Source organism: Sminthopsis crassicaudata, chromosome 3 (assembly GCF_048593235.1).
Source record: "Sminthopsis crassicaudata isolate SCR6 chromosome 3, ASM4859323v1, whole genome shotgun sequence".
NCBI classification, from domain to species: Eukaryota; Metazoa; Chordata; class Mammalia; order Dasyuromorphia; family Dasyuridae; genus Sminthopsis; species Sminthopsis crassicaudata.
Genome location: NC_133619.1, coordinates 652,208,193 through 652,222,340, shown reverse-complemented (window position 1 = coordinate 652,222,340; position 14,148 = coordinate 652,208,193). Strand labels below are relative to the sequence as shown.

The 14,148-nt window shown below is 44.1% G+C and overlaps 1 protein-coding gene across 2 annotated transcripts; it reads left to right on the top strand.

The window, feature by feature from the left end:
- The first annotated feature begins 7,692 nt into the window (after nt 1–7,692).
- On the top strand, nt 7,693–10,935 carry LOC141564670 (platelet glycoprotein VI-like). 2 transcript variants are annotated; one of them, XM_074307421.1, is made up of 6 exons: nt 7,693–7,886; nt 8,186–8,221; nt 8,584–8,868; nt 9,175–9,462; nt 10,456–10,500; nt 10,687–10,935. In XM_074307421.1, exons 1-6 carry the CDS (start codon nt 7,853–7,855, stop codon nt 10,827–10,829), a joined length of 831 nt encoding a protein of 276 aa, XP_074163522.1. In that variant the 5' UTR covers nt 7,693–7,852; the 3' UTR covers nt 10,830–10,935. The 2 variants fall into 2 exon arrangements, with proteins under 2 accessions (XP_074163522.1, XP_074163525.1); XM_074307424.1 differs by lacking the exon at nt 8,186–8,221 and having other exon boundaries at nt 7,721–7,918.
- Nucleotides 10,936–14,148: the final 3,213 nt, after the last annotated feature.

Sequence of the window (14,148 nt, the reverse complement as noted above, 5' to 3'; positions counted from 1 at the left end):
AGCAGTTTTCCTAATACTGAACCAGCCCTGCATTCCTGGTATAAATCCTACTTGGTTGTGGTGTATTATCCTGGAGATGATTTTTGATAATCTCTTTGCTAATATTTTATTTAAGATTTTTGCATCAATATTCATTAGGGAGATTGATCTATAATTTTCTTTCTCTGTTTTCGTCCTACATGGTTTATGTATCAGTACTGTGTCTGTGTCATAAAAGGAATTTGATAGGACACCTTCAATCCCTATTTTTAAAAATAGTTTATATACCATTGGAGTTAATTGTTCTTTAAATGTATGTTGAATTCACATGTAAATCCATCTGGTCCTGGAGATTTTTTCTTAGTTCTATTTCTTTTTTTTAAATGGGACTATTTAAGCAATTTATTTCCTCTTCTGTTAATCTGGGCAATCTATATTTTTGTAGATATTCTTCTATTTCACTTAGGTTGTCAAATTTATTGACAGAAAGTTGGGCAAAATAACTCCTAATTATTGCTGTAATTTCCTCTTCATTGGTGGAAAGTTTTCCCTTTTCATTTTTGAGATTAACAATTTGGTTTTCCTCTTTCATTTTTCTAATGAAATTAACTAAAGGTTTATCTATTTTGTTGGCTCTTTCATAAAACTAAATCTTAGTTTTATTTATTAATTCAATAGTTTTTTTAGTTTCAATTTTATTTATCTCTTTTTTTATTTTTAGAATTTCAAGTTTGGTATTTGATTGGGAGTTTTTAATTTGTTCTTTTTCTAGCTCTTTTAGTTGCAAGTCCAATTTATTAATCTTCTCTTTCTCTATTTTATGCAAGTAAGTATCTGGAGCAGCCAAACTTGATGAGAAGAGCCCTGAGGGACTCTGGAAATGAACATAGGAAAAGGCTTAGGACAGGAGTATGCTGGGAAATCTTTAACCAATTGCCCAAAAGGGAAAAAATGTGGCAGGCTCCTTAACATGAACATTTTTAACCATTCCCCCCATCACTTTTAAGTCTAGACAATGAGCAAGACTTGCAGCATTAATTGATTAACATAGTGTAAATGCTCACAATGAAAATTTAACAATATGCTCATCAAACTAGTAATGTCTCTGGTATGTTATGTGTCTGCATCCAATGTATAATGTTAGGAGATAAATCTACCTACCTCAACTCTTGTTTTTCATTTCTGTTTTCATACATTCTCCCACTTCCACTGCACCTTCAGCCTGGGTACCCCAGCTCTTCTGAAGCTCCTAAATCCCACCAGCCATCTCCTTGAACCCCCTCCCCTTCTCTCTGCCTCTGATCCTGAGCAAAGGCATCCATATATAGGAAACTGAATAGCAGATCTCATTTTGGGGATCAGAATCTGTGCTCTAGCAGATTTTATAGGAGTTATGCTAACTGTGTGGGTCTCTACAGCTCTGAGTCTTGTTTCTTCATCTATGAAATATGAATGATGAGAGACATTCTGGTTTGGTAGGAAGAAAAGCATCTGACTCACAGTCAGAGAAGCCTGCTTCCTACCTATATAGACCTAGCCAAGTCCTTTCCATTCTCTGGGCATTCTCCAGTTTCCTTCCTAGAAAATGAGGGTTCGCTGAAAATGCTGGCTCTATGTTCTGGATTCCTATGAATCGATGAGCTGAGATCCTCAGATATTGTAAGCTCAAATGGTGACAGGAGTTCCTGTTACTGAGGTGGCTTTCTCTCTATCAAAGATGTAGGGGGGGGATGTCCAGCCAATGACTCTGCTCCATATATTAAATGAAAGATGATTATTGAGTATTGGAGACCAGAAACTCAAAGGCAAAAGCAATTCTCTTTTCTTGGAGAAGCTTGCCTTCTCAGGGTGATGGTGAGGAGTATACAGAAAATGAACACTAATTAGTTTTATTGAGAAATTCAGAAACTGGGCCAGTCATGGGTATTCTCCTGTAAGGAGATGGAACCTCGCTGAACCTTGAAAGGACCAGAACATTCCAGATGTGGGAAATGGCCATGCAAAAGTGTGAGAGAAGAGAGGGACTGTATTAATGGGACACATGGCTAGAATGCCAGTTCTACTGGTGTGCAGCAGTGGGGGCAGGAGGGCAAGTGCAACCAGTTTGGAAAGATAGGCAGAAGCCACATCGTGAAGAAAAGGATTAAAGTGACAAACAAGAGATTCATTAATCTTGAGGAAATAAGCAGGGAGTTACTGACACTTTTCTCCTGTTCAAAAATTTCATTATTTATTTTTAACATGAAAAAAGTAAAGTTCCAAATTCTCTCCCTTCCTCTACCCTTCCTTCACACACTGAAAAGACAAGACACATATATGATATCCATTATCTATATGAAGTCATGTAAAGCACATTTTCTTATTAGCCATAACACTGAGCAAGGGAGATTACAAAGTAAAACCAGTGTTTTGGGAATATCAATTTGGCAGCCATGGAAAGAATGGATTGGAGAAGGGAGCAGAAGTGAAATGCCCAGCAAGCAAACCAGATCCCTCACCAGAGCCTGGATACTTTAGTAGGAGCTCCTGAGGGGGGCCAGGAAGGTCTCTAGGCCCTCAAGCCAGCCCTTCAACCTCCTTTCTGCTAGGAATTTGTTCTTCTCTCTACCCAGAACTCTCAGGCATGTCCTACTGGCTAGTTCCTGTTTTATGCCCTCCAGCTCTGCCCTCTTGACCAAGAGGGACCCAACTCTTTATTCTGCCCCTTGAAGATAATTTGGATACCACTACTCAATTTAATCAGTATTACTCAGTTCACTGTGATTTAATGGGATCAACGATTGTCAACAATGAGTTAAGCAGAATAGAATTTTTTAACAGAGATCACCGCTGAAGAACAGCAGGAAGCTTGTAATCAAGCTCCCAGAAGGCTATCCCACACCCATTAAATATAGCTCGGAGAGGGAGCAACCTAGAGCTAATGTGTTTTATGACAGTATGGAGTATAAAATGCTACAACTAGAAGTTGAGTTGAAAATAGAATGAGAAACAATTTAAAAAGAGTTGCTAGAATTGCAGATTTAACTACAGGTTGAGATAGAGAAAGAAGAAAAAGCTAGGTTACTACCCAAACCAGTGGCTGAAGCTAAGGAGGGAAATAAACGAACCACATGGACTTCAGTTGGAGAAATTGTTCTTAGTGTTTTGTTGGTTTACCTTGTGCATTATTGTTTTAAGGAATCTATTAATTACTCTTCCATTGAGAAGAGGTTTAGTTCTTTTTATGTGCAAAGCTCGGGTTGGATTTTAAATCAGCCTTTGGGGAATTTTCCAATTGCATTTCTTATGATAGTTAATGCTGTAAGAATAAGAATTATGATTGATTTACTCTCCATGTATTGATGATTAGATTATACGTGATTGATTTCTGGGATAGATTTATCTACATTAAATCTGTCCTGGAAAAAATTGTTATATTAATTAGGCCTTTTGTGAGAATTTATCTTAGCTTGTGCTATTTTATTATAAGCACTGCATCCCACTTCCTTCTGCACCCCTCCCCCATCACACCCCATGCTTGAAATAAAGTTCATGGCTTGTAGAAAGTACTGTCCATCTTTCTACAGATCATTAGTCATTAATATTTGTCCTGTGCAAAGTGCCTGCTGAGGTGCATCATGGAAGGCCCAACCCCTTGCTGACAGGGTCTCTGGATCTATGGAACGCTCCCAAATACCACTGACAAAGTAGTAATACTTGATAAAAATCTCTTCTGACCAAATATGGAAGCTCCTTTCTTTAGCCAAATATGAGATGATTTCCTCTGCTACTCCCCCCTAGCCAATCATATAAGTCCCCTGCTCTGGGAACTGACCAATCATGAACTTGTATTTATTTATTAGTAACCTTTGAAGGTCAAGAAAACCACACAGATAGTGAACAGAAGGGTTTTTGATCAAAAAGGAGGATATTGGAACCAATTGATTAGGGACCATCAGTCTCCCTACTAAATTGACATGTGCTCAAAACTCTGCCGCTGCTGCTTTTGTTGCAGATTGGATTTTTTGTGTCTCACCTTAAATCCAACTACCTTGGAAGAACTGAAAACTTATAGGTCCCCAGGAATATCTCTGAAAACACCTTCACAAAATCCCTGAAGGGTGGGACAGTACACTTTCCATCTTGGAAACAGAGACCTGTTTTAACAAAGAGTTAAAAGTCAAGTAATGGACTGGAAAAATGAGCCATCAACAGAAAAAGATTCTGACCACAGAGTTACAATGTGACAAAGAAGATCAAAGCACACTCTCAGAAGATACCCAAGTCAAAATTCCTACATCCAAAGCCTCCAAAAAAAAATATGAATTGGTCACATTGGGGAAGAGCTCAAAAAAGGATTTTGGAAGTCAAGTAAAAGAAGTAGAGGAAAAAAGTGGAAAGAAAAAAGAGAGTGATGTGAGAAAATTATGAAAAACAAGTCAACAGTTTGGTAAAGGAGATACACACACAAAAATACTAAAGAAAATAACACCTTAAAAAACAAATTAGGCCAAATCTAAAGTACAAAAACTGAATGAGAAGAATGCCTTAAAAGCAGAATTGGCCAAATGAAAAGAAAAGCACAAAAATTCATTAAGAACAAAAATTCTTTAAAAACCAGAATTGGCCACATTGGGGCAGGACAGGGAGGGAGACAGGAAATCCACTGAAGAAAACAACTTCTTTAAAATTATAATTAGACAAATATAAAAGAAAATATAAAAGTTCACTGAAGAAAATAATTCCTTAAAAATTAGAATTGAAAAAATGAAAACTAATAACCATGAGAAGTCAAGAAACAATAAAAACAAAACTAAAAGAATGGGAAAAGGGGGGGAAGACAAAATGAATTATCTCATTGAAAAAACAGCTGACCTGAACAATAGATCCAGGAAAGAATTTAAAAATTATTGGACTACCTGAAAGCCATGATTAGGAAAAAAAAAAAAAAAAAAAAAGACTTAGACATCATCTTTGAAGAAATTGTCAAGGAAAACTGCCTTGACATTCTAGAACCAGAGGGTAAAATAGAAATTGAAAGAATCCACAAGTTACTTTCTGAAAGAGATCTCAAAATGAAAACTCCCAGGAATATAATAGTCAAATTCCAGAATTCCCAGATCAAGGAGAAAATATTTCAAGCACCCAGAAAGAAATAATTCAAGTACTGTGGAGTCACAGTCAAGATAATGCAAGAGTTAGCAGCTTCTACATTAAAGCATCAGAAAATTTGGAATTTGAAATTCCTGGAGGCAAATGAGCTAGGATTCATTAATCCAACAAAATAGAGTATAATCCTTCAGGGAGAAAAGTGGATAGTTAATGAAATAAAGGACTTGCAAGAATTTCTGATAAAAAGACAAGAACTAAATAGAAAATTTGACTTTTACCAGGCTTTGCAAGAAGTATTAAAAGGTATTAAAAGGGAAGGGAAATCATAAAGGACTTAATGAAGTTGGATAATTTGTTAATCCTACATAGGAAGATGGTAATTGTAATTCATAAGAACCTTCTCATTATTAGGGTAGTTGGAATATATATATATCTATCTATATCTATCTATCTTTCTATCTATCTATCTATCTATCTATCTATATATATATATATATAGAGAGAGAGAGAGAGAGAGAGAGAGAGAGAGAGAGAGAGAGAGAGAGAATGTACAGCTGTTTGCTGAATATGAAGCAATAATATCCCAAAATGTGACATTAAGGGATGCTAGAGGAATGTTTTGGGAGAAAGGGAAAGAGAGAGGTAGAATGGGATAAATGATCACAACCACACACACCAAAAAAACTGCTACAGTGGAGGATAAGGGGAGTAGAGATAAGATGGAATGAATAAATTATACTCTCATCAGAATTGACTCAAAGAAGAAATAATATATACTCAATTGGGTAGAGAAATTTATCTTATCCTACAGGAAGGTAGGAAAAGAAGAAGATGACCTTTCATATTCATGAAATATGAAATATGAAGAAGGAGATGGTAACAGAAGGACAGACGGATGAGGGGGTAGTTGGAAGCAAAACACTTGAGGAGGGATGAAGTGAAAGGAGAGAGAGAGAATGGAATAAGCAAGGGAAAATGCAGTTAGCAAGAGTAATTGCGAGAGAAAAAAATTTGAATCAAGTTTTTCTGATATCTCAAACATGTAGAGGTAAGTCAAATTTATAAAATTAAGAGCTATTCCTCAACTAATAATTTTTAAAAATGTGAACAGTTTTCAGATGAATTAATTATAGCTATCGATAGCCATATGAAAAAGTGCTCTAACTCATTATTGATTGGAAAAGTGCTTATTAAAATAGTTCTGATCTCATAGCATAGCCATACATTGGCTAACAGGCCAGAAAGGAAAATTATAAATGTTGGAGAAGGTGTGAGAAAATTGGAACATTAATGCATTATTGCCAGAGTTGTGAACCAATTCAACCATGTTTAATAATGAATCATAAATTTATTTTAAAATAATTCTTTGACACACATATAATTTTACTATTTACTAAAGATGAAAGCTAATTTGCATCTAATGATGTGCTTGTTTATTTTTATATCAAGAATTAAATATTAGTGGAATATTTGATACTTTTTATTGTTGCCCAATTTTTTCACAGCGCCCATATTCAGTTACATGACCCCCCCATGGGATCATGACCCACAATTTAAGAAGCTTTGGAAGAGATGGGATTCAACCATTCTTTAGAACAATTTGAAACCATGCATATACTATGTATGGTTCTAAAATCAAGCATACCTTTTGATTAGCAATACCACTGTTAGATATGTATCCTAAAAGACATATAAAAAAAAAAAAGGAAAAGGACCTTATGTGGAAAAAAATTTTACAGCAGGTCTTTTCTGGGGACAAAGAATTAGACATTGAGGGGATATCCATCAATTGGGGAATGGCTGAATAAATTGTGGCATATGATTGTGATGGGATACTGTTGTGCTATAAGAAATGATGAGCAAGATGCTCTCAGTAGAACCTGAAAAGAATCCCATGAGTTGATACAAAGTGAAATGCATTGTGTACAAAGTAACAGCAATATTATAAGATGATCAGCTGTGAATGACATCATTATTCTCAACAATACAATGCTTCAAGACAACTCTGAAGGACTTGGGATGAAAAATACTATCTATGCCCAGAGAAAGAGCTGATAGTATTTGAATATGGCTTGAAGCATACTTTTACTTTATTTTTCTTGAGGATTTTTTTTCCATATCACAACATGATATGGAAATGTTTAGCATGATTACACATGTATATCCTATATTGAATTGCTTACATTTTCAAAGGGGTGGGGAAGAGAAAAAGGAAGGGATTCTGGAATTCAGAGTTTTAAAAATGAATGTTAAATTTTTTTTACATATAACTGGGAGAAAAGAATAAACTAGAAATTAAAAGAAAAAGAAAAAGAAAGATGAAGCACAAGAACGGCTACTGGCATCTTGCTCCTGGGAGCTAGCACTCAGGCCTGATAGCCCTTCCTGGGTGCCTTCAGAGCTATCGGTCCTTCCATAATTTCCTGCCAAAGCCTAGGTCCTTTGCAGGGTTGAACAACATGGCACCAGGTCATGGTCTCACTTGTGCCTTGGCACAAGGCTATGGCTCCCTCGTCTCTGATCAACTCCCCTTGGCTAGCCCCATCTCCCAGCCTGGACTTTCGTCAGCCAGACCATGCAACATAGTGGGCTTTTGTGTCATCACAATAGCTCCTGCATCCGGGGGGAGTTACTAGACAGGGTCCAAGAAGGGAAAAGCTCATGAGGGGAAAACTCTGAACCTGGCCATAGGGGAGGAAAGGACCGACCTACCACCGGCCTTAGCCCATCTTCTGCCCCTGTCCAAGGTCCTCACGGTTCCTTAACATCTCAGTTCAGGAACATGCCTGGGTCCTTGGCAGCCCTACTCTGTCTTGGTGAGTTCTAGGGGATTCTGGGATGGGAAGAAGTGGGGTCATAGGTCCTATAGGACAGGATGCTCCGAGGCTCAGAGGAACTTCCCTAAAATCCCTCTGTGATCTTGGGCCATCCTTTCACTTCCCCAGACCTCAGTTTCCTCATAGATAATTTCCTTCATCGATGATCACTGAGGTCCTTTCTAGCTCTACTTTTGTCATTCAATGATCAGAAGACCTCTCCCAAAGTGTGTAGGGAGTCTAGGGTTTGGCACTGGGTGGAGGGAACCTCTCTTCTCTCACTGGCTCCTCTCTAACAGGGATGTATTTGAGCCAGAGCATCATGGCACAGAAAGGTGAGTCCTTCTCTCAAACCCCCCTTTTTTTGTCTTCACAGCTTAGTATATAGATGGCTACTCCCAGGGGCCCAAGGGTATGGAGGATAGGGATACACAGCATCTAGGCTCTTGGAAGAGCTGAGGATGAAAGACCAATGGAGTGAACCCCTAAATTCATCAGGGGGTGTCAGCTGGGCTGGGGGAGAGGCATCTTGACCAAAGGGCATTCCATTTGGGAACTAAGTAGGGAAAGCTCCCGTTAATCCCAAATCCAAGTCAGGCTGGGCCCCAGCCCCTGCTGACCATTCCAACTTTTGAGGGAGACTCGGGGTGGGGGGAAGTTCCCTTAGAATGGCAGGCTCTATCTGCTTCACTTCCAGACAATCTCCCTAAACCTTCCCTGTGGGCTGTGCCTGGCTCTGTGATCCCATGGGGAAAGTCCGTCATTGTCCGCTGCCAGGGTGTGGAGGGGGCCCACAGGTTCCTTCTGGAGAAGGATGGGAGCACAGAGCTAAGAGACATGCTAGAAGTACCTGGGCCCTGGAAGGAGGCTGAGTTTTTCATCCCAGACATAGCAGCCGAGACAGCAGGCCGTTACCGATGTCGATACCAGAGACAAAGCCACTGGTCAGAACTCAGCGACCCTTTGGAACTGGTGGTGACAGGTGAGGGGCCACGAGCCCAACGGGGCTCCTCTCTCCTGTCGTCCTCCTGTCGGAAGGAGGGGGTGAGGGAATCCCAGGAACAATGCAGCTGGGAGGGGCTCTTGGGATCACTGGACAGAGGAAACCCAGAGAGAGGGGAGGTGATTGGCTTAGAGTCCCCCCACTAGTCAGAGGCAGCCCGGAGATTATTTCTTGGAAATCTGCCCCAGCCTATTGACCCCTAGTCTCTGGGAGATGGCGCTCAGGACTTTCAGGTGAAGACCAGAGGTGTCCCCTTCATTATTGTCTCCCCTTGTTCTCTCTCAGGACTGTACCCCAAACCCTCCATCTCAGCCAAGCCAGACTCCACCGTGGCTGTGGGACAGGGTGTAACCTTGCATTGCGAGTCACACCTCGGGTCTGACAGATACGTGCTCTATAAGACAACGGGGGCCAACGCGCCCCATGCTCTACTCTCCACTGATTACCACGCCAACTTCCCATTCCCTTCTGTCACCGACTCCAATGGCGGCACATACCTCTGCTACAGTTTTGATAGTGACTTCCCCTTCCTCTGGTCAACACCCAGCGACACCCTGGTGCTCAAAATCTCAGGTAAGGAGGCGAGGTGAAAGAGGGGGTGTCTCGAGCCCAGCCACAGCTCCTCTCAATGGCTAGACGGTCAATGTGTCCCACTGGCCCTGAGGACTGACTGCTGTCCAGGGTCATTACAGAGACCAGCAGAGCTCCTTGCGGCCAAGGGACAGGGTCTGTAAGAGATCCATTATCATCTGGAGAGGGGGACTACAGGAAACCAGTCTTCCTTCCTTCTGTCTTCAGCCCTACCTTTTCCCTAGATCAATGACCTTCTGTAGCTCAGTGAATCTAGGAGCAAATGCCAGAGACCCCCAGGAGAGAAGGTAGCTCTAGAGACCCCCAGGAGAGAAGGTGGCTCCAGAGACCCCCAGGATAAAAGGTAGCTACAGATTGTCCAAAGAGAGAAGGTAGCTCCAGAGACCCCCAAAAGAGAAGGTAGCTCCAGAGACCTCCAAGAGAGAAGGTAGCTCCAGAGACCCCCAGGAGAGAAGGTGGCTCCAGAGACCCCCAGGATAAAAGGTAGCTACAGATTGTCCAAAGAGAGAAGGTAGCTCCAGAGACCCCCAAAAGAGAAGGTAGCTCCAGAGACCTCCAAGAGAGAAGGTAGCTCTAGAGACCCCCAGGAGAGAAGGTGGCTCCAGAGACCCCCAGGATAAAAGGTAGCTACAGATTGTCCAAAGAGAGAAGGTAGCTCCAGAGACCCCCAAAAGAGAAGGTAGCTCCAGAGACCTCCAAGAGAGAAGGTAGCTCCAGAGACCCCCAGGAGAGAAGGTGGCTCCAGAGACCCCCAGGATAAAAGGTAGCTACAGATTGTCCAAAGAGAGAAGGTAGCTCCAGAGACCCCCAGGAGAGAAGGTAGCTCCAGAGACCTCCAAGAGAGAAGGTAGCTCCAGAGACCCCCAGGAGAGAAGGTGGCTCCAGACCCCCAGGAGAGAAGGTAGCTCCAGAGACCCCCAGGAGAGAAGGTGGCTCCAGATTGCCAGATCTTTCTTTCTCCTTTTCCCTGATCAGGAAGCTCTCAGGACAGTCACTTAGAACATGCAACTCCAAACTATGGTAAGTGACCAAAGGCTTCCCAGCTTCAGCAACTGGCTTCTGAGTGTCAGAGTTTGATGGCCCTGGGTGGGGGAGGGGGAAAGGGGGGGAAGAGACCCAGGAAGAACGTGAAGATCTGGACCTCCTGCCAGGGTCTGTACCAATAACAGCTTCTCCTCCTCTTTTTCTTGTCTCCCTTCCTCCTAGATTATGTGGACAAGCATCATAATTTCCTTAGCCTCCGGCTAATACTGGTTGGAGTAACTTTGGCCGTCCTGGGAGCTTTAGTGAATGAAGTCTGGCGTAACAGGGGGTCAGCCCAACTTCCAAATAAGAAACCCCTTGCCTGAGCAACCAGAAAGATAGGTGGGATTGCAAATGGATGGACCTCTGGAAGATCCCCCTAAGGGTCCCTAAAGCCACAGATGGAGTGAACCAATAAAGAATCTGGGGAAATTTCTGGCCTGATCTCCTGGGATCCAAGAGGGCATTCCACTTGGCAGTCGGGGAAGGGGAGCCTTCCTCAGGCCCGTCCCCAAGTCAGGCTGGCCCCTGAGCTTTCTCAGGTTTATCTTATCCTAGCTTCCCTGTTCTTGTCCTAGGTGCCAGCATGTCCTCAGTATCTCAGGCCAGACATTCACTAAGCTGCCCCGTGGCAGGGCAAGGAAGGTATCACAGACCTAAGTACCCAAGGTTAGTCTCCTGAGCTGCTGCTCAAAGGCCCAGTGCCAAGGTGTTAGGAGTGTTCAGAGGAGGAAGCCTCCAAGGTCTCAACCCCTGATCCTAGGGCCTGCTCCCTCTTGCTCCTCCCAGCCCGCTTGCCCCTTTGTTGTCTGGCCCACTTATCTTAGTCCTGAAGGAAGGCTGAGGTGACAGGTCAGTCTCTACAAAGGACCTGGGATCTCTTTAAGCTGTCCAAGGTGTAATGTTCTCTTCTCCAAAAACATAATTCTCTTGGAGCAGGTTTCTTGGGGAGCTTCTGGGAGCAGCCTTAGTTTCCGTTCAGTTCAATAATCCCAAATGCAGCCAAGAATTAAAGTCCAGATCCTTTATTATCTCCTTCAAAATCTTATCTCCTTCACTTGGGGCTCGGCTAGTTTTCTGGAGGCCTTCCAGCATCTTGGTTTCAGTGTTCTCCACAGGACAGCCTGCCACCACTTCTCTGGCTTCCTCAGTTCTGCCTGACTTGTGAATCCCCTTGACTGAATCCTGACTCGGAATCTCCCAAAGTCCCCTCTGGCCCTGAGAGCACCTAAGCCAGGGAACACAAGGGACTCACCTCCTGCCCTCCGCCTCTCCTGGGCAAGTGGAAAGCCAAGAAAATTTAGGAGTTATAACTAATCCATAGGAAATGAGTTTTATTTAAAAGAGAATCAGGGTCAGAAGAGGCGAAAGCCCGCCCTCCCAGAGCCTACCCCCTAACTCCGGCTCCCTCCCTAGCTCAGGCCTGCTTCCTACCGAATCTTTTCTTTTTCCCCTGAGGCTGGGGTTAAGTGACTTGCCCAGGGTCACACAGCTAGGAAGTGTTAAGTGGCTGAGGCTGGATTTGAATTCGGGTCCTCCTGAATTCAGGGCTGGTGCTCTATCCACTGTGCCACCTAGCTGCCCCTTCCTACTGAATCTTAACCGCCTCATTAGCTGCTCTGACTTCAGGCTTTCTATTTTATCTACAAAAATCACCCCAAAGCTCTGCTTCAACTCAAGAGCCTTCATGGTTTCCCTCTAGTCCTCGGGTTCAAATCCAAACTGCTCCATGACAGGAATACTCGATGAAGGCACTAGTGTGTGAATGAAAACCGTAACTCCCTTGGCCTCTAGGGCTCTAAGTTATACACAAAGTAGGAAGCCCATGAGAGAGATGAGAGAAATCTTAGTGGCCCCATTTTATGATTTATGAGACATGAGTATCAAGGGTCAAACCTGATCTCGCTCAATATTTGTCGAGCACTAAAAACAAATTACAAGTTGTACTCATTCCACGGGCATCCAGAGAGCTGGCCCGCGTACAAATGGGACGTGGTGGCCCCGGACTCGCCCGGAAGGTGAGCATGAGGCCGCTGAAGCAGGAGGACCCAACGTGTGCAGGAAGTTCGCGGTGGGATTAGAAAGTCCACACACTCCCAAGAGCTAACAACAAAAGCACATCCACATATTTCACAATTTGTCCCCCAGGAGACTACAAAGGCAGCTCTGCTGAAAAACAGCTTGGGATTTTGAGAACAAACTGTTCTGTCTTTGACCCCAGTGTCCCGCTCCTGGGTGTGGAATCCTTGGAGACGTGCCAGCAAAAAAGCTTGATAGACATCGAGTCTGCTTTCCCAGTCTCCTTTGGCCTGGAAAACCGACCCTGGATGTTTATCCAAATGGGGGTTTCAAAAGTCCTGCTCCCCATCCCCATCTGTCCTTCCAACTGGCTTCTCCTGGCTATTCCTGGGGAGAAGGAGCTGGCCATCCCCCCCCCCCCAGCTGCTGCACAAGAATAGGTAAGCAGCAGCTTGTGTGGGCTGGGGGGGGCGAGGAGGAGCGTCTGCCAGCCATCCCCCAAGGCGTGCTCTCCACCAAGGCCCTCCACCATGTCAAATGGTTCCTCCAAGAAACTGTAGGATTTCCCTAACCCTGCCCGCTAAGAGCAGGGGACCTTTCCATCCACCCTGGTGCTGAAATGCCCTCTCTGCTGGCTTCCCCATTGGATGTCAGCTCATGGCGGGCAGGGACTCTCTGACTTACTTTGTATACAGTAAGTGCTCAGAAAATGTTGAAAATTTTCGTTCCTTCATTCATGAATATCAAGGGTTCTGGACCTTTCTCCAGAGAGCCAGCTCCAGTCAAGGGAGGATTCCTCAGTCTGGCGACTTTCTCTTGCTTCGCTTCATACGGTTCCCATCCCCTGGTGCCATCCTTGGAGCAGACTGGGCCGCCATCTGTCAGGGCCGGGGCGGGACCGATTCCCGGGGCTCCCCTGGCCTAGAACAGTGAATAAGGGGGGCTAACCCTGCAGGCAGAGGGAAACATGCCCCAGGGACGACAAACTGCTTCTGCTGTAGGGATAAGGCGCTTCCAATCTTCCAGACAGGGTTCAGGGAGCGCCTGAGGACACCCGGGGAGGCTTTGTGGGGGGGAGGGTTGAGCTGAGATAGGGACCCAAGGATCCCAAGAGGCAGAGGTGAGGAGGGATGAGATGGTGCAAAAGCCTGGAGGCGGGAGGTCACAGGGAACTTAGATCTAGCCTAGAGGAACTTCAGAGGCCAGACCCCAACTCCAGAGAGGCCCAGGAAGTTCCTTAAGTGACTTGTTCAAAGTCACACAAGTGGAGAGTGTCAGAGGTGAGATTTGAACCCAGAACCCATGCTTTGTCCACCACAAGCTGGAAAACAGACTGGATGAGAGGAAGGAATGAAGAAGCAGGTCAGAGAGCTATGCTGGAGCCGGGTCGTGAGGGATTTGATATGCCAGATCCAAGTTTGTCTTGGACTCCTGGCAAGAAGGGAGCCCAAAGTTTCTTTGAGCAGGGGGTGCTGTTACCAGATGGAGACTTCAGCTCGGTGGGAGCTAGAGTGGCTGTGTGGGCAGCCAAGGGGCTCGTCAGGCCCTACAGAGCCAGGGGGTGTCCCGGGGGCCCATACAGCCCAGCGCCCATCAGGGGACCAAGAACAAACCCCACCAAGACGC

Coding starts and splice junctions, on each gene's coding strand:
- LOC141564670 (XM_074307421.1), top strand. CDS start 7,853: ATGCCTGGGTCCTTGGCAGCCCTACTCTGTCTTG. Junction 8,869..9,174: donor TTTGGAACTGGTGGTGACAG/GTGAGGGGCCAC, acceptor GTTCTCTCTCAG/GACTGTACCCCAAACCCTCC. Junction 9,463..10,455: donor CCTGGTGCTCAAAATCTCAG/GTAAGGAGGCGA, acceptor TTCCCTGATCAG/GAAGCTCTCAGGACAGTCAC.